At 39.6% G+C, this 21,121-nt stretch overlaps 3 protein-coding genes across 4 annotated transcripts in view; 2 read left to right on the top strand and 1 right to left on the bottom strand.

The window, feature by feature from the left end:
• The first annotated feature begins 1,565 nt into the window (after positions 1 to 1,565).
• On the top strand, positions 1,566 to 7,321 carry LOC145498392 (allatostatin-A receptor-like). Its single transcript, XM_081478320.1, has 2 exons — positions 1,566 to 1,871; positions 5,950 to 7,321. Exon 2 carries the CDS (start codon positions 5,973 to 5,975, stop codon positions 6,954 to 6,956), a length of 984 nt encoding a protein of 327 aa, XP_081334446.1. The 5' UTR covers positions 1,566 to 1,871; positions 5,950 to 5,972; the 3' UTR covers positions 6,957 to 7,321.
• A 129-nt stretch (positions 7,322 to 7,450) lies between these two features.
• The window catches only part of LOC145498353 (enteropeptidase-like), a 29,148-nt gene continuing 15,477 nt past the window's right edge, over positions 7,451 to 21,121 (bottom strand). For both annotated transcript variants that reach the window (XM_081478275.1, XM_081478276.1), the window contains 6 exons: positions 18,451 to 18,591; positions 17,952 to 18,184; positions 17,250 to 17,391; positions 16,692 to 16,884; positions 9,938 to 10,249; positions 7,451 to 9,067 (listed from right to left, as the gene is read on the bottom strand). In XM_081478275.1, the coding sequence (XP_081334401.1) occupies positions 8,824 to 9,067; positions 9,938 to 10,249; positions 16,692 to 16,884; positions 17,250 to 17,391; positions 17,952 to 18,184; positions 18,451 to 18,591 (1,265 nt within the window). In that variant the 3' untranslated portion in view covers positions 7,451 to 8,823. The remainder of the gene's footprint in view (positions 9,068 to 9,937; positions 10,250 to 16,691; positions 16,885 to 17,249; positions 17,392 to 17,951; positions 18,185 to 18,450; positions 18,592 to 21,121) is intronic.
• On the top strand, positions 11,542 to 15,355 carry LOC145497335 (uncharacterized). Its single transcript, XM_081477160.1, has 2 exons — positions 11,542 to 13,071; positions 13,102 to 15,355. Exon 1 carries the CDS (start codon positions 11,542 to 11,544, stop codon positions 12,862 to 12,864), a length of 1,323 nt encoding a protein of 440 aa, XP_081333286.1. The 3' UTR covers positions 12,865 to 13,071; positions 13,102 to 15,355.

The raw sequence follows: 21,121 nt of genomic DNA, 5'->3' as shown, positions 1-21,121 counted from the left end.
ATGTTGGTAAAAATCTTGAAAACAACAACAACAACAAAAAAACCTTGGTAATAGCTTCCGAATAGCCACGTTTCAAGAATTGTTTGCCTCCTAGAACAGTCTTCTCCAACTAAAGTGACCATAACATAGATATTCACGTCTTATTCCAATAATTACGATTTTTCAGCAATCACGTTCGCTTCCAACGCAACTGTCTAGCCACATTCTATTTTCCCTTTTTCTTTTTTGACCACATCCGATCTACTCTTCAGAATAGCTTCATTTTCTTTCAACATTGCTCAGGGGGTGGGGGTCTATTATACTTGCTGCTATTCATCTTTTCCTAAAACGTCAAGGACGTAGTTAAAATCGTGGGGTTTTGCGCGCAAAAGCGGAGGTGTCCCAACAACTTATGGCCATGATTGTAAATATGTAAAAGATGGATAGATGGATTCATTCATTCACTTATCTTCCTTCCATGATCAGGCAGCTTTCCCCCTTCCACCTGTAGGATGTTTCGTGTTGGTCTACATGATGTAGCACAGATATTGCATAGTTTTTGCTCTCTTGAATAATTTAAGGGGCGCGAGAAAACGGGTTGGATTATTACACGTGTTTCGTTGTTGTTTTATCCGTGTCTGTCATGTCGTATCTAGGTCGGGGATTCTACACTACCCACCAAAACAAAAGTTCCTCCAACCCTCACTTTGTTGATGAATAATGAATGAGCTTCTTAAATAAAGAGACTACCTGACATCACTTCAGCAAATTACATTATTCGGTCAAGGTCTTTATGGGATAATCTCAAACTGAGACCTTGTAGTACTTTGAGATTACCCCGTGAAGACCGATAGGTCGAGGTTAATTAATTTTTTATTATATGGCTTTTTGCTTTTCTTTTGCAGGCGCGCGTTATGTCGACTACAAACACAATCCATATAATAACAAACTTTGCTAGACCCGGGTGAGAATAAAGTCAGACATAAAAAATTTTACGGAAATCCGTAATTCATCTATTTTTCATGAAAATTAACTGGAGCTCGAGCAAACACTCGAGATCGTAGCGGCACATTCTGAATCAAGAGAATCTGAAGGTTTTCTATCGAGGAAACCGATTGCCAAAGGATCAATGTACAACTGACAAAGGGCAAAAATTTTAACAGAAAACTGACAGATAGCCTCAAATTTAATATTGCGCGATAATCGGCCAATTTGATAACTGCAGATTCTAAAGGTTAAATTCTGAGGTTAAGGGGAAAAAACTAAAGAAATCACATTGAGTCAAGGAATGAATGGACGATTTCTGTTGGTTTATTCCTTTACGCCCTGGCGCCAACGTAGAATTTTAATGTATATCGCAATTGGCCTATTGACTAAGTGGCAGACAAACAAATAAACATATGCCATTTTGTTTGTTTATACCGGCAGTCCGTTTTACAAATCCACGTTTTACAAATCCGCGTCATACAAATCCACGTTTTACAAATCCTACTCTTACAAATCCATGTTTCACAAACCCAGTCCAATCCAGATTTTCAAAAACGGGTGCTTGGGAACAATGCGTTACGGCAAATCATTGAAACTCAATCCAAAATCGATGAAGGTTGACGAAATAATCTTTAGGCAGCAAAAACACTTCACTGCGATAATGAGACGTTGAAGTTCGTTTCCAAGCGAAGCTCTCGCATCGTTAAACAACAATTGTGATGTCAATCACATCAAAACTAGAGATCTAAACCAGTGGTATATTTTAAGTCGAGGAGGTCCGTGGAAATCAACGCTGCTTTATCACGACGTGAGACAAGAGCAAGCTGAATAATCGGCCTCACCTCTAATGACTTGTGAGCTTCTTGTTCAAATGTTGGGTTCCTTCAACGGGGCTGATCGCCAAGGTAACTGGTTTTTTTTTTAAATTTACCTCTATCATGCGCCTCACGGATGCTTAATACGTGTTTGTCATGATATAGCTGTTTGCTCCTGAATATTGCACGGAATTTGCATGTTCCTTCCTGTAATCAGGGCTATTAAACTCCATCTAAACCGCCAACGTCCTCTACGTTTTGTGTCCTAGTAATGTTGCATCACGTTTTTATACTCGACAGATGCATGTTTCAATTCAAGCCAGTTTATTGCACATAGCTGTGATATCATTGTTATAATTCGTGGAGAGCAACAAACCGTGAACTTCGTAATCTTTCTGGAATTTGACTGTTCATGCTCGAGAAGTTCTTTGAAACCGCAAACGTTGAAAAATTTATGTTCAAAATCAGTGCATTTTGTTCCCGAAATTATTTGAATGCTGCTGGTTCCCGCACAGCGGGCCAACCAGGTTCTGTATTTTGTAGTGCCACGATAACTCCGTGACATTCTGTGGTCATTGCTGTTTATAACTCCCAGATTTAACTGTGATATAATAAACACGAGGCTAGATTACCAGCCGCTGTTTGGGAAAGGAGCCCGCTCGGGGTGGAACGGGCTCGTGAATCGAGTTTAAATAAACATAATTTGGCATAATGAAATCCTCTTTGTGATGAGCACAACCCAGAAGTCGAAACCAATATCACGCGTCTGAGGGTTAATGCTGAACACGTCAACTCAGACGAAATTCCTTCTTTTATCTAACTCTCTGGTAGTCTGCATCGCAGACACTACATACCGCCCGCTATTTGCAGGGAAGTTGTTGTCTCGGCATCTTAGGCTAATTCTTTGCTAGTGATACTGAAGAATGCAGCTGCTTGTCACGTTGTGCCAGAAGGCAACGTTGATGTGTTGGCATGCTGAATGGCTCACGTGTGTGAAAGGAAATGCTCATCGGAAAATTTGAATTAAACTCCTAAAAGAGACCAATCCGGGCGAGGTTTGCGGAGCTTTCTTTGACACTTTACTGTAAAACGGACATAACAGGGTGCATTTGTTATTTCTTTGAGTGCAACCCTATAAGGTACGCGTTTCGCTCTGAACACCCTTACTGAGAGCAAAAGCCGTGATTTACACCACTGAGTGAGACGACGAGCATCGTCCCCATGTACCCCGACCTTTTCACATGGAAGTACCTCCCATAGGCTCGATTACCAGCCGCTGTTCGGGAAAGGAACCCGCGCGGAAATCAAGCCTTCTCCCGCGGTCATGATTGATATTTTTTACAAGCTCGGTATAGCTGAGGTTTTCGTTAATAAAGAATATGTTATAAGACTTTTATAACGAAGGCATTTTTCCAGGCTTACTTAGTTATATCAAGTTTTCACAGCCGGGAAAATCAATCGTGTGAAGAAATGGATAAACAGAGACGCAAGCCCTTTAAAAATTTGACTTTACGATCTTGAGCTCCACAAAAGAAGAGAAGTTGAGAAGTTTAAAACTCTCAAATGGGACAAACGAAACAAAAGCAGACCCCAAGGAAATTGGACAAAAACCAAATTCGATCGTGACAAAACATCATACAGCGTACGATCTTGTCGAGGCTTGTGTGAAGGCCTTAACCCGCCTAAACCAACTATCCGACAGCTGTAAAATATATGAGCAAATCAGGGAATCGTCTCGCCTGGTCACCATTGACAGCAACTGGACTCACTATCCACGCAATCCACAGGTGACTCATGACACGAAACGGATACGAACGTGACTATATGCTTACGAGTAGTGTTTATTTTAATGTAATCTTGTGTAAATCCTACCTTGTTGCCTTGTAGTTAGTGTTTGCCCGCGTCTCAGGCCGTTTTGAAGCGTCTCTGAGCTTCTTTGTAGCGCATCAACTCTCCTGAGTGGTTGCACCCCTGATGAAGACTTACGTTCTTGTCTTGAGGTTAAGCATGATATCCGTATCTGCTCTCAGGGTTTTAAAAGTCCTTTGTGCAAGAATATCTCACCGCCGGGAATCCTGGTTTTTTTTTTTTTTTTTTCAGTTTCGTGACAGGAGCCCATCTGGTCATGATCAATTTATAAGCTACTTGAACTTTACTCCCGTCATAGTGCATAGAGTTAAAGATAACATCAAAACCTATTCTTGTGATATAGCGTGGGGTAGGGGAAGGGGGTAGGGGGAAGCTAATGCTTGTATTGGGGGTATCGATTCCAAAGACTCATCGCCCTTTTCATGCCATCATGAATTAACCTACTTTGAAGTATATCGTCTGCACGAAATCAGCTTGCATGTGGAAATATACGGCAGCCCAGAAGGGTCACCTACCTTTTGTCGGTTACGGATTCTGAAAGATCTTACCTCGAGCGAATATTTAGATTTAAAGGATCAACGTGCCCGTATTTTGAATGAGCTCTCTAACATGCTGTCCGTGACATTCACAGATCGCCAGTCACAAACTTAAAAGAAAAAAATAGACTGTTCCTAGCGTCGATTTCCTCCCGGTCGACCGATAATCGATTCTACTGACAGACTGTTCAGCGCTGAGTGTGGCAAAAGATGGGTCTTAAACAGTTAATGTGAACGAGAAAAACAAAGGGAGAAAGAAAAACAAATCGAACAACCCCAACGCAACAACTAGACTTGCCACAAGTCGACCTCATGAATTTCAGGGTACTGAATAAACAAGACGAAGGACTTTTCAGAAAGTCTTCGCAACAACCAAAACCACAACTGTGGGTCAAAAGATTTCAGGCTAGATTCTCCACCTCACTTTTGCTAATTTTTGCCGCATGCGTTACCTTCAATATAGTTTCTCTCGTTTCACAGTTTATTATAGAGGTACACAATCCAAGAATCTGAAAATTTCGTTTTTATCTGTACAATTTCTCTAAATTTTTTACATTCTTATACAGTTTTAGATATTTTACAGTAGTTAGATAATCTTAGTTTAGTTAATATTTTTTGTTTTGCAAATGTACATTTTTACTTTGCTATCAGTTTGTTTTCTTGGCGCACCCGCAAACTAGCTGGTGCGTCCTGTTGACTTGATTGTCTTCGACCTCTTCAAGGCTGGGAATCTCAGCTCAGTTAGATGGCTGGAATTTTTCCGCGATTACATGATGAATTTGGGCTCGGGGTCAAACCTCAACATCTTCATAACCCCGACTGAAATTTCAATCCAATTACGTTTTAATCCGTTTGACCGTCTGCATGATATTTTTAGCCTGGTTTGAGAAACTTGAATTTAATAAAGTTTATTATCTCGCTGGCAATCGAAAGAAAGAAACGCCAAACGTAGCAAGGGCAAAGAAACATGAACCAAAGTGATTCACTATGAACCTTCATTAAATGTATGCGGCCGTCAATGTAATGCCTTGTAATGTTACCTCTCATTTGATGCAAGGCAATTTAGACGGTCAAGATTGTCGCTTGTAAAAAGCTTACGCGGAGAACTTTAAAAAAATGCCTACGTTGTATAAGTCAAACTTACAACTTGCCAAGCCCGTGTATTGACTCGAGTAGTCTAGTCTCTTGCGCAGCCGAATTAGTGTCGTCGTGCAACAATTCCATAGTATACTCTTTTTTTTTCTTTATTAGAACACATTTTATAAGAATATCGAGGCTGAAATTTACGAAATTTTAAGAATATTTTAAAAATAAACCTGAGGCTGAGGTTTTGAAAAGAATATAATTTTTGGTGTCGAAACTTTGTAAATATAATACACTTATCCGTTTTTAACTAACCCGCATAAAAATCGTCTTTTCTCTAAACGGCAAAACTAGCCAAAAAACAACAAACTCGGCAAAAGTTAAATACTCAATGCTTATAACATTTCCGCAAGAAGTTACGTGTGTCATATCAAGCTTTACTGCCTGCAGTTTGGCTCTAAAACTACTTCAACGCCATAAAATTCATGATAGAACGGATAATCCGACGTCGAGTCTACACAATTCACTTTGTATCCCTTTAACCGAATTGAAGAATATTCTCAAGCATATTTTTAACCTAAAATTAACAAAAATAAGAATACTCAGCCTGGGCGGGAAAAACAATATTCACATGAGAAAAAGAGTGTATTGAAGCCTTCTTTTTCTTTTTCTATCACCAGGAAACATTAACACAAAATAAAAGATGGAATCCCCCGCAACAATCATATTTACCATCATATATGCCATCACCATGATTGCTTCCCTGTCTGGAAACATTCTTCTAATCTACATCGTGTGGAAGAAACCGGAGGCAAGATCCCTGACCAGTTTCATGTTTGTCAATAATGCTGTGGCGGATTTACTGGTCACCTTGGTTGTGATACCTTACACTATTTCCGGTTTTTATATGGACGGCGTGTGGCCACTGACCGGTGTCATTGGAGAAATCACGTGTAGAGCGGTAATATACATCGCTTTCTTCACAATAAACACGTCCATTCTTTGCCTGACATTTATGGCGGTTGACAGATTTTATGCAGTGGTTTATCCATTCCGACGCCTTCTTTGGTTCCGAAAACCCAAAGTCCTTACACCAGTCGTCTGGCTCTTGTCAATGGCGTTGATGTCTATCGTTCCGGTTTTTATAGTTTTGGAATGGGATCCTAAAAAGTCGGAATATATGTGCAAAACAAAGTTTTCCATTTTGGGAGAAACATCGAAAGTCATTCGTGGGGTTTACATTTACTTTTTCGTCATCAACTATTTGCTGCCCGTAAGTATCATTTCCGTTCTCTACGCCATTACTGCTCGTAAGTTGTGGTCCCACAAGACACCAGGGGATGGTCTCATTCGAAATCACCAACGACAGCAACAGACCAAGAGAAAGGTTGTCCGAATGCTCATCATCGTTTTCACAGCGTTTGCTTTCTGTTGGCTTCCCGGGCAGGTGTCTCAGCTGTACTTAGCAGTAACAACCAAAGATTTACCAATTGTCCAGACAGTCTGCTATTGGTTTGGCTACAACAACAGCGCCATTAACCCATGGTTGTACATTAGCTTGAACAGCAAGATCCATCGTCAATTCACCTCAATGATGAGCAAGAAGTCGAAGCGATATAAAACTCGTGCTTCAAAAACGGAGGATAAAGAGATATCTACTAAGACGAAGAATGAGGCATGCTTGTAACTATATAAAAAAAGTTGTTTAAGACGCTCAAAGGATGTTACTAATATGTCTGTGTTTTTCTCAGACGTCATCAACTCTCTGTTTCACACTTACGTATAAAGCAACAAAAAGAGAATCACCGATTGTTATAAACTTAATCATTTTGGATTTGAAAATAACATTGATTATTAAAAACTAGGAAATTGATTATGCAATTTAAGAGATTTCATTGGCTTAGCCATCATGGTATCAGCAATTATACCGTGCTCTTCAAATATGGTAAGCGCACGCGTTTTTTTGTTTTAGTTTCATTTGATTTCAAAAGAACAACTAGCTTTATTTGCATGACCATAAATACAGTCATACAGTGTTGCAAAAGCTCTTGTAAAATAAAACTAAAACTAAAACAGTATCGATTATCGTAATCCTATAATAATGTTATGATACAGCAATCAAGTTACATTGGTTTCAGTTTTCAATATTTTTGGAGGTGTTTTTAATACAACAATTATTCCATTCGGGCATGGTGGATATGATTATAGCCAACTGGGCGTTACGCGCCTCGTTGGCTATCTATCTATCATCTCATATCCAGCTCGGGCTCTTGGAAATACATGTTATTTGCCCGCTGGGAGGTCCGTATAGTGAAAAACTTGAAAATGCTGCCTGATGCCGCAAGCCTATCCAGATATTTTCAATATCACCTTGGTGTAACCGAGCAGAAATGTATTCCTTTACATGAAAGTCAAACACGAATTCATTATATCCAGACCTAACATTTGGCTATTCTTGAATGCAACCCCCTTGTGCTTTATCGCTTTTTGACAATCTTGGGGAAAGTTTAAAAGTGCCAAACAACGGGTGTATTCTTGGCGATTATTATCCGCCGGCTATCTTGCATCTATACCTTAAGCCGTTGTAGCCACATGACCCTGAATAATGTTGTGCATGTCAAATAATGCCAACTAATGTTCAAATCCACAAGCAACCGCCGGCTTGGTACCTATGTCAGTAACTGTTGCAGGAGTACAGTTTCTTTTAATCAAGCAAAGAAAAGGCCCCTGGTGACCTGTTAACCTAAAGCAAACTACTGCTCTCTTTTTTTTATTCTTTTTGGCTATTGATATAAAAAATAACAAATAGAATAAATTACAAATGATGCAGTTCTTTCTCGGTAGACCCTGGATCAACTCCTCGGTCATACTTGTAAATAGCCAACTAGTTTGCCTCCTGCCAGTTGGGATTTGAAAGACTATCATGCTTAGTTGATATATTTGTTTCTTGCAGTTTAAGTGCATGGCATGCCTGTAAACTAGCTGGGTGTAGCTAAGTACATCGACCACTAAAAACAACAGCATTTAAACATAGTTTAACGATTTAAAAAAGAAGAACAAGTCGCTATTGTCATTGTGAAAATGTCCAGGACACTCGCTTGCGCTCAAAGTTATCGTGCTCCTATCTTCCCAATAAGTAGAGCTTGATTACTGTTAAGTTCATATTGACCTCCCTTGCCTATACATGCGCATTTACTCAGGTTATCTGCCTCTTTCCCCAATTTACGCGTGCTTGTAAGCTATATCTAATATTTTTACCCTCTCACCTCCCCTATGGTGAGGCCTTATGCGCCACTCTTGCGCAAGGAGTTAGGTGAAGGTGAAGACCTCGTCTTTCGCGACGTGTAATCTTTTCGCACATTTCGCTTTCTTGCCAAGGCTATCCTAACTAGTGCCTATATTCGCGGAAACAATGAATTACCATCAGCACGGACCCTGGTCCTATTGTTAATGAAAGTTACGGCACAACAACGGAATAAAAGCCACACACTCGTACTATGTTTCGGTAAGTTTTATTTGAATAAACATCACACCGAAACCGGAGAAATTCTCAGTTAGTTGCTTTTCATAGTCTGATTAATCCAACTTTTAACGTAGCGTACTTTGGCGTACACTCCATATTTGATAGGACCAGCGCATTCATGGCCCCAGCTGGTGGCTCCTTCAAGGAACCACTGACCGTTGTATTCACAGACCAGTGGACCACCACTGTCACCTTGACAAGCATCAACTCCCCCCTGATCCAGCCCTGCGCACAGCATGGAGTCATGGATCTTGTTAGGATAGCCCTTGAGGCACCTAATCATGAATATAAGAAGTTATTGTTTTTAGCTCGAATAAAGGTATGACACAAATTAACTGAATGCTGGAGATAGAACAAATTCTAAGTGCAAGTTGACTTTTGATTTTAATGTTATTAATTTCATCAAACCTGTTGAAAAGTGCTGGTTTTCAGTGTCACGCCATTCAACATAGATCAAAATAAAAATCAAAACCATTCAGTAGATCAAGTCCAGAATCTGGGAAATGAAAGAAGGTAAATATGCAAAGACTCTCGCCAAGATTCTGGTCACAGCAATTTTTCTTACGCAAGATATGCGGAGAAATTTTTTACCCAAATTTACAGAGATTTGTATGGAGACGCCATGCTGGTGCCCATCCGTATGGGCACCAACATGGCGGCCGGAAACCAATAGAAATATCTGTCACTGAGTTTTGCTACAAAAGCGTGAATTTATCCCTCGAGGAACTCTAAAACATTAAAATAATACCTTTTCTAAGGCATGAACAGTTCAGAAGGCCAAATTCCCCGAAATAAGTCACTTTTTTAACCATCATGACAGCTCTCTTGGCCGTCATGTAAATGCGGCGTCACGTAAAAGCTTAGAAATTCAAGCGTAATGTATCACAAAACCAAGAACCAATTTGGAGCGAAAATTTGTATGAATAGTAGTTTTCAGCTGCTCTTATACATGATCATTAAAGTAAAATCTCGGGAAGATCAATAGTTTTGTAGTTTGAATTTTAGTGACGTCATGTGAAAACCAGCTATAACATTAACTTTATGCCCATGTGAATATCCAACGACTGAACACTATGAAATGGAATAATATTCAGAAACGTAAAAAAAAAAAAAAAAAAAAAAATCATAGAAATAATAATTAATACCTGGCCTTTGAGACAAGAGGCACTGAGGCTTGCATCAGTCTGTCAGGTGTGGCTCCACCGGAAGCCAGTCTGCCCCATCCGGTGATCCAACATTTCTTGCTTGAACTGTCGATTGGCATGGCTGGACTATTTCCATCTGGTACACACACCAGTCCGACGGCCTTGTTCAGGAGAGCTGGCTTCTCAAGTTTTATCAGAGCAATATCGTGACTGTAAGTTAACGGCTTGTGATAACTTGGATGGGATATGATCTTAGCAACCCTGAAGTCCTGCTCAGTTCCAACGTTACCGTCTCTCATATGGGCACCCATTCTACAAGGTAAAAGATAACTAAAATTATATTTTTCCCACAGTCTTTCTCAAAGGAGAACACTGACAAGGGTAAACCTGGCCGTAAAAGGGAGCTATGAAGTTGGTCGAAGACATGCAAGCGAGTCGCTTAAATCGCTTTATTTCTGCTATATTCTTATTTTGTATCTTTGTGTCATGGAAAACCGGAGTCGAAAAGAATTCACCAACAATAATTAATTACTCATTAGAGAGTTTAAACTCGAGCGCCGTATCGTCGAACAAACCGAATGTCTTCAAGCGAGCGACGACTCAAAACCAGTTCAGAATCAGGACAGCTCAAACCAAATGGACCAAACATGGATACATGTGCTTATGGATTTCAGATGTTGCCCTACATCACGATATTGAGCCAAACCCGGGCCCGACCGCAAAGGCGAAGTGTTCTTCTTGCGACAAGACTGTCAGGAAGAATCAGGCGGCCATATTGTGCAAAGGCTGCAAAAGAAGCTGTCACGGCAAGTGTGTGGGGCTACGAAGGGACGACACTAAAAAACTTCACAACTTTCAAGCAGACTGGAAATGTTTGACTTGTTCTCTACCACAGTTTAGCGATTCATTCTTCGATTCGTTTAATTCAAGCGAACTTTCAGATCATGGGCATTTAAACGATGCGAATAGCGACTTCTTCGACACTTTGCACGGTATGCAAATACCGTAAGAACTTTATTATTGGAAGTTTCAACATAAACGCTCTCGCCGGAAAATTCTGTGAACTTCAGGACTGGATCGAAACGTTCGACATTTTGTGTCTACAAGAAACGAAGATAGGTGCATCATTTCCAGATTCCCAGTTCGCGGTCAAAGGATATGAATGTTACCGTAAGGATCGTAAGAAAGGCGGTGGAGGTATTTTATTGTATGTTCGCAAATCCATTCCTTCAAGCCAAGTGAGAATTAGAAGCAAAGCAGTGGAAGCAATACTCGTCGACATTCAGCTTGGACAGCGACTTATGTCTTTACTTAATGTTTACAAACCACCGTCAGTAAACAACCAGACGTTTACGAGCGACATGTGCGAAATTTTAGACGCAGCGATTTCAAACCGAGCTAGTGTGTTGTGATTGGGAGATCTCAATTGCGATATTCTAAAACCACAAGACAGCGGGAAACAAGGTCGAGCTTTCTTGGATATCTGTGACATCTACGGCTTGGACAATCTCATAAATGAGCCAACAAGGATTTCAATTTCTAGAGAGTCTTGCTTAGACATTATAGCAACAAATTCTCCGACATTTGCATTAAATTCAGGAGCAATGGAGACAGGCCTGAGTGATCACAAACTGGTCTACACCATTCTTAACAAGAAATTATCCAAACCAGAGACCGTCTTTACGAAAGGCAGGTGTTTTAAAAGCTTCGATGCGTATGCTTTTAATAAGGACCTTGCATGTGTGCCGTTTAATGTGGCGTATGTGTTCGAAGACATCAATGACATCTGTTGGGCTTGGGAAAAGATGTATACCGATGTGCTTGGCGATCATGCACCCATCAGAATGAGAAAGCGTAAGGCGGCTTCAGGCCAATCCAAATTTATTACACCGGAGATAAGAAAGGCCATTCGGAAGCGAAACAGTCTAAAACGAAAATTTAACAAAACAAGGAAAACAGACGACTGGGAAGCATACCGAGTGTTAAGAAATCGCGTGGTCTCGATGACGCGAAAGTCTGTTGTTAAACATTTCGATTATCTGTGCTGCTCACGTGCTGGAAACTACAGGGCTTTTTGGCGGTCACTACGTCCTCTTTTACACACAAAGAAACGTGCGCAAAGCGATTTGATCATTTTAAAAGAAAATAGCAGAACGATTATCGATCAAGCTCAAGTAGCAGAGATTTTTAATGACTATTTTACAAATATCACCGATAGGTTAACAATCGATTCATACTCTCCGTTCCAATATCAGTCACATGCCTCTCGCTTACCTACGAACAGTATAGCCAGTAAGAGCTTTACTTTTCGTTTTACAAATCACCACGAAGTAAGGCAAATACTCAACGACATCAAGGCAAACAAAGCCCAGGGATATGACTTAATTCCGCCACGCGCAGTCAAAGCAGCGGCACCATCAGTGTCTGAGCCGCTAAGTGATCTTATAAATACTATTATTGCAATGGCAGAAGTCCCCGAAGGGTGGAAGTATGGTCAGATTACACCTTTACACAAAAAGGACAGCGTGTTGGACAAAGCAAACTTTAGATCTGTCACCGTGCTGCCCGCATTCGACAAAGTGTTTGAACGCATTGTCCATACTCAGATGAGTAGTTATTTTGATACCATTTTCCACGACTATACGTTCGCGTATCAGAAATTGCATGGCTGCTCTGCGGCGTTATTAACACTTACCGAAGAGTGGAAAGAAAAACTTGATCAAAGCCACGTTATTGGTGCTGCTACATTGGACCTTAGCAAGGCATTCGACTGTATCCCTCACGATCTTCTGTTGGAAAAGCTTAGATTTTACGGACTGGATGAAAGATCCTGGTCCCTCCTTCAGAGTTACCTCTCACATCGCTACCAACGAGTTTTTCATCGTGGAATGTCGTTCGTAGTGGTGTACCCCAGGGGTCAATATTAGGACCGCTTCTTTTTAATATTTTTGTGAACGATTTGGCCTATGCTATAAACGAGAGCAGCTTCAGTTATTAAGAAGGTCCCCAATAGGTTTGGCGGGATGCGGGATTTGGCTTTTTTTCGCCGTGATATTCGGGATTTGAGTTGAAAACAGGGGCGGGAAGCGGGAATTACAATTACGAGCGGGAGCGGGATTTCGTGTTTTTATGGGGTTGGGATGCGGAATTCGCTAGGGGAATAGAGCGGGATACGGGATTTAAATTCTTACATGACCTCGTAAATTGACCAGCGCAAAAACCGCAAGCTGGTAGAAATGAACCTTTTGTGCATATCATAGTTGTGTCAGGTTTCTAATGAATAGCAACGGCTCTCTACCCTGTCAGGTTCTGTCAAACGTATCCATTATCGCTTGATTACGTTAGTATCATGAGACTGTATGAGGTCTTTGAGTCCTATTTCGATCATTTGTGTTGGTCTCTGATTTTAATGACATCTGTCCATTGGCTCCTCGCGGCTTTGGCGCTCGTTATCGCGACTTCGCCGCTTTCTCAACGCGCTCAAATTGCTTAAAAATCGCCAAGCTATAGAGGCTATCCATTTCCGACATTTTCGACGCTTGCGCCTGTAATGTTGACCACCCCTCTGCCCCCGATCCTTTCTAGTTTTTCTTAATCTTTCGACCTTTTCCAGAGCGCTTGACCGGGCGCTTGGCTTGTTTTGGCCACGATGGCCACACCGGATGGCGGTGATAACGATTTACCGAACGAATTATTTAGCTCTTATTAACCGAGCAGGAGGTCTGTGTGGAAGAATCTTGACCGAGGTTGTGAATACAGACCGAACGCAGTGAGGTCTGTACACACGACCGAGGTCAAGATTCTCCCATACAGACCGACTTAGCTCGGTTAATAAGATGTTTATTATATGGCAAAGGAGAAAACTTTAATTCGTTCAATAGAACTGGTTTGCTTGCAAACAGAGATGGGCTTAACTTAAACCTGCCGAAATTTGCTCGTCCTCTTTACTTTTTTTGTTGTTGTCAGGCTTTTGGCACTTCCATAAATGGTTGAGAGGAAAACAGAGAAAACGGTGAACATTTTTGTATTTTAGTTTGCTACTTTTTCAACGCAAAATGAAACCGGTCTAGATGTCGGTCTAGATGGGAAAATCTAGACCGCGGTCAATATCGATTTCAGCCAATCAAATTCGTGAGTTCGGTAGTTCCCAGTCCTTGTGAGACACAGTCATATAATAAGCGACATTATAAATTGCGTCGCCATATTCACACCTTATTCACCACTAATTCTGTGGGATGTAAATGAACCCACACACTGATCGAAAAGAGTAGGGGATGTAGTTCCCGGTGTGGTGGCCTATCTCTCATCTGATGGTTAAATGCACGGAGATATTAGCTGCATAAGGTACTCTGAAATCCGAGGGTAAATAAAGTAATGTATGTATGTATGTTTACGAAAAGGACGTGCGAGCAGGAATGCCTTCATTCGAAAAGAAAAGTTCTGAGCCCAGATTTCAAAGAAAATGAAGATGCTGAAAGCCTTGAAGGAAACTGTCAAGTTTGTTTACCATCTCCATGGAAATGAACAATCTTTTTCTTTCACTGATACATGGGCAGAAGAAAACAAAACAGAAAACCGTTTACAGAAAGCAACGTTATAATCATTTGTGCTTACTTATCTACTACCCTTTGAATCCTTTTGTGATCTTTTATGCGATATCTATTTTTAAGAGGTTTCTGTGTTAATTATTAAATTAATAATTAACGCAGAACTGTATTTGAAAAGTGGACGGGATCGGGATTTTCAGGCAAAAAAGGGCGGGATGGCGGGATCAACAGGAAAGAATTGGGGGGAAAGCGGGATTTGACATCCCTATTGTGGACCCCTCTATTAAGCTTTGCAGACGACACCAATTTACATGCTTCAAACGAATGTCCCCGCGCAGTAGAAAACATGATTAACCAAGATCTGTTCAATGCCACCTCTTGGTTTAAACAAAACGGAATGATCGCCAACCCGACAAAATATAACGCCATGGTGTTAGGAAATGCTAATCAGTGTGGCATTAGCATCGAATGTGCGGGCAAAGAGATTCCAGTATCCAAGGAGATAAAACTACTGGGCATAACTTTACACGAAAAACTAAAATTTGATTCACACATTGCGGACATTTGTCGCAAGGTGGGGAGCCAAATAAATGCTCTAAGCAGGTTAAAGAACATTCTACCTTGCAAAACGAAGGAATCCTTTTATTGAGCTTTTATTTTACCATATTTTTCTTATTGCAGTCAGGTTTGGTATCACTGTGGACGAAGGAATATAGAAAAACTGGAAAGAACAAATGCGAGGGCCTTGAGATTTGTGTACAGCGACAAGATCTCGACGTACGAAGCGCTCTTAGCGCGTATCGGATCAACATCAACCTTAGAAAATCGTCGCACTCAAGACATGTTACTGATTGTGAACAATATTATTCAAGGCAGGGCTCCATCCAGCTTCAAAAATCTTACAACTGGGAAGAGAACAGCGTACAATCTTCGCGGAAATTTTAATCTTTCCATACCTAAAGTGAACACTACCAGATATGGTCTTAAGTCGTGGCGTTATGCAGCAGCAAAGTACTGGAATATGCTACCTCGCGATATTCGTTCCATGGCAGGCTCAAAAGACTTTTTGAAAAAGATTCGGCAAACTGATTTTCATGTTTAATACACTCCAATTATATTTTATCGCTTTTAGCTCGGTTTTTTTTTTTTTTTAAGTGATCTTTAAATTAGCTTGATGTAAATACCTTTTTTTTTTAAGCTCCTATAATGTTGTGCATTACTTAATTGAAATCGTGGAACACCTGGAAACTAGCGAACAGCTAAGTGTGTACTTGTCCACGTTAAATAAAGTATGTCTATGTCTATGTCTTTCTTTCAGTTACCTTCTCTAGCATAAATTACCTCGGAACATGTAAAACGGTTTGGAAACTTGGCAATGTTAAGGGTATATTAGATTAGGTTATTTTTCTTGCAACTAGTCTCTCAATTTTGTGGCAACATAAGTTACACGAAAAATCCCCCGTGTAATTTCCCCTGAAATGAAATAGTCTTACAACGTTTTCGTTAGGTGTTGCGCAACTTAGAATCAAGTAACGATTGCTGTAACGAAAACGTTCTGAGACATGTTCATTTCAGCGGTTATCTTCGGAAAGAAGTTAAGCCGGAAATTTTTGAGAACTGGAGCGATATTATGGAATCAAATTTCTCCAGACTGGAGAGATTTATCTAAACCAATCTTTAAGAAAAAAATTCGTAGATTTTTATTTGAAACTCTTTCAGATAGGGGTGACTATGTTGAAGTCGACACCCTGACAATCGACTCAAGTTCTTAAATTTAGTTACTGATTAATTTCAACCCATAGTTTAGTTTATCTCTAGTAAATCATAGCTCCTAGCTTCAATCAAAATATGTTAATGTACTTGTATTAAACGGTTTCGTAAATCGTTCTATAAGTAGTTGCATAACAATCTTATTTATGTATTAATGGTCTAATATAAATATAGATGTGGCCCGCCTAGATTAGCCCAGGCTACCTGCTGGTTTGCGCTGTTGCTATTGTCAAGCTTTTTTTAACTTAATGTTTATATATTTCTGTAAAATTGTAAATATGTGAGTCATAATAAAGTTGTTGTTGTTGTTGTTGTTGTTGTTACATTGGGCAACGTCTCGTTAAACTTGTCTCGCAACTGTGCAATAAAATTGCAAAGAACGTGAATCCAAGAAAAACGGCGTCGTTTGGAAATTAATGTTGTTACATTTATCTTACCTGATTGTAAGGCTACTGGGAGACTTTCCTTTGACACAATGAGCAGCAGACACTACCCACTGAGGTGCTATTAGTGAGCCACCACAGAATGAGAACCCAGACGTTGTTCGAAGCATTGCCTGCCAAGGCCAACTGCTATTCATAGTCTTAGTTCCATCGATAACGCCAACACTGGGCTTCTTTCCGCAATTACCTTGATGTAAAGGTCAAACCATTTAGCTGATAACTTATTGTAAGTAGCCAGTTTTGGTGGCCTTGAGATATCTAAGTTTGGTTTTCAGTTATTCCGTCTTCAAACAATGATAACGAGAACAATAACAACAACGACTACAATAATGATTACAATTACAATTACGACAATAACAGCAACAACAACAATTTCAACAGCAATTATCACCCCAAAGGAACGCACCCTTAATTTCGTACTAGGGAGCTAGTATGACCAGTTGGCTTTTTTGTTAGTCAGTCCCCATTTTGCTGGTTGCAACTTATATAAACTTTAAGATAATAGCGGTATGGTGACCCAAACAAGCTAGCCCATTGCTTATAACTACTTACCTGAGGAAGGACGTTGTGTTGGGTTTACTGGCGGAGGTGGAGTGATTCCACGTCTATCTCTACATGAACCCCCAGTTAAAGAGAAATCATCAATAGCAATGTCGCCCCTCCAGCTGGTTCCACGAATTCCTTCGAATTCAATCTAAAAAAAATTGATGAAAAAATTAATATTATGCAACTTTTATTTTCAATTTTCTCCTTGCGAATGGATAGAAATGGTACTGAATTATGCAAAGCACTATTCTGTTTAAATTGCGTTCACGCTGTTTGCGTCCTTGGCACATACCCTTACCGTTAAACCTTACAAAATTACAAGCTGTATATATGGTTTTATATCTTACTTACTTCAAGTCATAGAAGGACAAAAAAATATATATCATCAGAATTATCGCATTTCTTTAACCTAGTTCATTTAATAGATAGCTGATGTTAAATAGTACCCTCGCATTGCCACTTGCTGCAAATCAAACATAGCATAGCTACACTATTTTCGAAAACATATCATGGGCCAACAGTTAAGGGCTTGTAAAGTGGCTGGGTATAATGTATCTTATCAATTATATATCTCCTTAAATTAAAAGTTATAACCGGTCAGATTATAACTGGCCAACCTTTCTCTTTTAACTTACTTTAAGCCTATGCGTACTAAGTGTTTTGAGATTCAGAAATGTCTTAATGAAGTAGAGTTTAATATATACGAACATTTCCACGTCCATTGATCGACACTTCAGCTTTCTTCCATTGATTTCCCTGAGGCCCGCTCTTCTGGAAAACGTTTGTACCTCCAAGGTTCACGTTCAGTTGATTGACATTCTTACCATACATGTGATAATAGAAGGATAGACAAGCCGGCCCGCCTGTATACCCGTTGAAAATGACAACAGCCTTGTCATCGGGCTTGCGTGGAGATGATGTCTCGATGTAAATATATTTACCTTTGATGAAAAAATAACAATGAAATGTATATTTATTTTTGTTGTTTTCATTTTATTGTTACGACACACCTTCTAGAGACCATGATATTTTCCCTCACATACTAGTGGTCATTTATTAAACCATATGGAGAGTTTAATTTAAGAGTGAAATTTTCGACAAATTGCAAACGACACAACTGTTTTACCAGACTCTCTTATCATTCATCCTCTCTTTCAAAGGATAACAACAAATCCGAAGCTCTACAGGATATCTAAATATAGCTTACCGGAACCCGAATGGTCAGCTGAAGGTCCTGTATCACGTGAAGGTGTTTTCCCAGTTTGAACCGTCCAGTCAAATCTATCTGAGGTGGCCTGGGACCATCCAGAACAAAGACCGCTGTCGAAAGTACATTTCACCGGTGTGCCTGTGTCACAAGAAAAAATAAAAATGAATCCACCAGAAGATCGAGTAATAAGAGGAATAAAAATTGCACCGTGATTATAAACACAGATCGCAAATGTCTGAGCGACTGTTTCAAATATCTTCTCAAGTGTGGAAAATAAATTTTGAAGTTCACGTGAAAAACACTTGAAAGTAATTGGTGAAATGCCAAATGACGATGAAATTTTACCCGTGTTTGCACAATTTCTCTGAGCTTTGAAATTTATTTTCCCGAGTTCCCTTGAGAAATTGTTTTCGGTGGTTATTATAGGCAACTTCCGAGGCAACTTTATTTGTATTTAGAAATTGTCGGCCGCTCTCACGCCTCTTGCATTAATTTGCAATTAACCCCAGCTATATAACAGAACACTTATGGGGGTCTTATACCTTCAAAATATATCTCTTAAAGAAACTCTGTGGGACAATTTTGGCACACGTTCAAGGAGTCCGCGGTCTAACTTCAAAAATGAACTTTTCCAGGTTACATGTCACAGTAGTTAATGAATAACAACTCCTTAAGTATGGTGTTCGTTATAAGCACAATAACTTACTAATGAATGGTTCGAGATGTATGGAATAAAGTTCAGCCTGGCGATAAGTGCGCTGTCCAGGTGACAAAGAAAACCTCAGAAAACGATGTTTTTAGGGGCTTTTTTCCCCGTAAAAATGGTGAAAACGTTTGCTTATATTACGTAATATTAACTATATTAACCGACTAACAGGCAAACCATTTCAAAAATTGAAAATGTTTTTCGTTTATCTCCTAGATAATTGACAACATTTGTCAACATTTGGTTAAAACCCAGCGGAGATATAGTGCTTGAAATATTGGTGATCTCAGTAGTGATTGGTGATTTGGTCTTTTTGACGTGTTTGAGAAATAAGGCTTTAAGAGGCTGTCCGTGTAAGAACCGACCACTCGATTTTCGGCCGAAAACAGAATTTCTTCAAATTTTCTGTGTGAGACAGTTAGTCCATATGATAAATAAAAATAGCAATAATTTGGCTTTAAGTGCTATTTTTCAATATTTCTGGCGACGATTTCCGAGTACGGTCCAAAACCGTAGAAACCGTTCTGTTTCGAGTCAAATTTAGGCGTTGCGCTGAAGGAGCTGAAAAATTCCGCTTTTCTTCAATTACAATAAAACTGACAGATAATTTTATTTCATGTTTTTTCTTTCGATTAACGGTAAAATATTTAAAATCGGGCACAAGAAAAATTAATTATGATTTTTTGAAAATGCCATACAGAGAACCTTCGCAAAATTTTAGCGGGCATGCTGCTGGTTGAAGGAGTGTTTCTCAAAAGTATAACGTGATCTGGAGCCCTGACCAATATCTATGTTTAGTACTAGGGCTAGTGTACCGGGAACAGGAAAAAAAACTTTGGGCACTAACCTTTTGGAACTACAGGAGTACGATCAACATAGCTAATATTCAGACGCGAAAGCTTGCGTAACACAGTTTTGCACCGATTATTGTTCCTAAGTTTCCCACATAAATTCTTACGTTTCCCTCATGAAATATTACTATGAAGCAAATATTCTCAAAACGTACTTTTTGCGCTGGATAGGGCATGAAAAGTCTTAAATTTACGAAATATTCTTCCAATTGGGAATTTATAATCTAAAATGAGCGGCTGCAGTTTAAGTTATCTTCTGCCTGGCCTAAAAGCTGTTTCTAAAATTCAGTTAAATAATTAAGGTTTGGACTATATGTAAAAGGACACTCATATTTAACAACTAGAACCGTTAATCACATAATTTAATGCCTAAAAAGGAAAAATTATTGTTCACTAGTGTACGTCAGCTGTAGCGAGAATCTAAAGAAAATGTAGATTTGAGTCGTCTACATTGTAGCACGCTAGAATGTCTAAGTTATTTTTAGCATGTCACGGACATTCTTACCGCGTTGTTTTAAAGTTGCAATAACAATGACTGCAAGATTTTTATGCTGAATTATATACTTTCTATCTTTGGCTTCATTTTCTTTGAAATAGCGTTTATCTCTTAATACCAGCATTGTTGGTTAAGTAATTCTCTTCAGCGAATTCAATCTATGCAAATTTGGTGCAGGTTTACACCGCGATGTGTCAATAGGGAGTTCATAGTTCCGGCGAGCAAAAAAACAAGCAAAAATAACAGAATGGGCGCCTGGAATTCAATGTTTATTCTACTCGCTGTGTTTCCGATGGCGTGTAAGAAGGCAAATAAAGTTGACAGTGCTACTAGTTTAACACAGCAACACAAAGTTCTGCGATTCTCCACAATATATTTACAATTACTTCACGCTGTTAAAACCATTTTCGTTCACTTAGTTCAGTAAAAAGAAAAAAAACAATTGTTAAGCCGTATTTACAACGCCCAATACATTCTGAAGAAGACATTTTGCGAACTTGTTTTCCTAACGGCGACGTTCACAACCTTATAAGAATTTGGATAGGTAAACTACCAAATTCTTTTTCCGATCTTTTGAAGCAAAGGGAACTTCAAAATATCTAAGCAGCTCCTTCA

This window comes from Orbicella franksi, chromosome 9, assembly GCF_964199315.1.
Source record: "Orbicella franksi chromosome 9, jaOrbFran1.1, whole genome shotgun sequence".
Lineage (NCBI taxonomy): Eukaryota > Metazoa > Cnidaria > Anthozoa > Scleractinia > Merulinidae > Orbicella > Orbicella franksi.
Note: the sequence above shows the minus strand (reverse complement) of the source record. Positions and strands in the feature narration are given on the sequence as shown.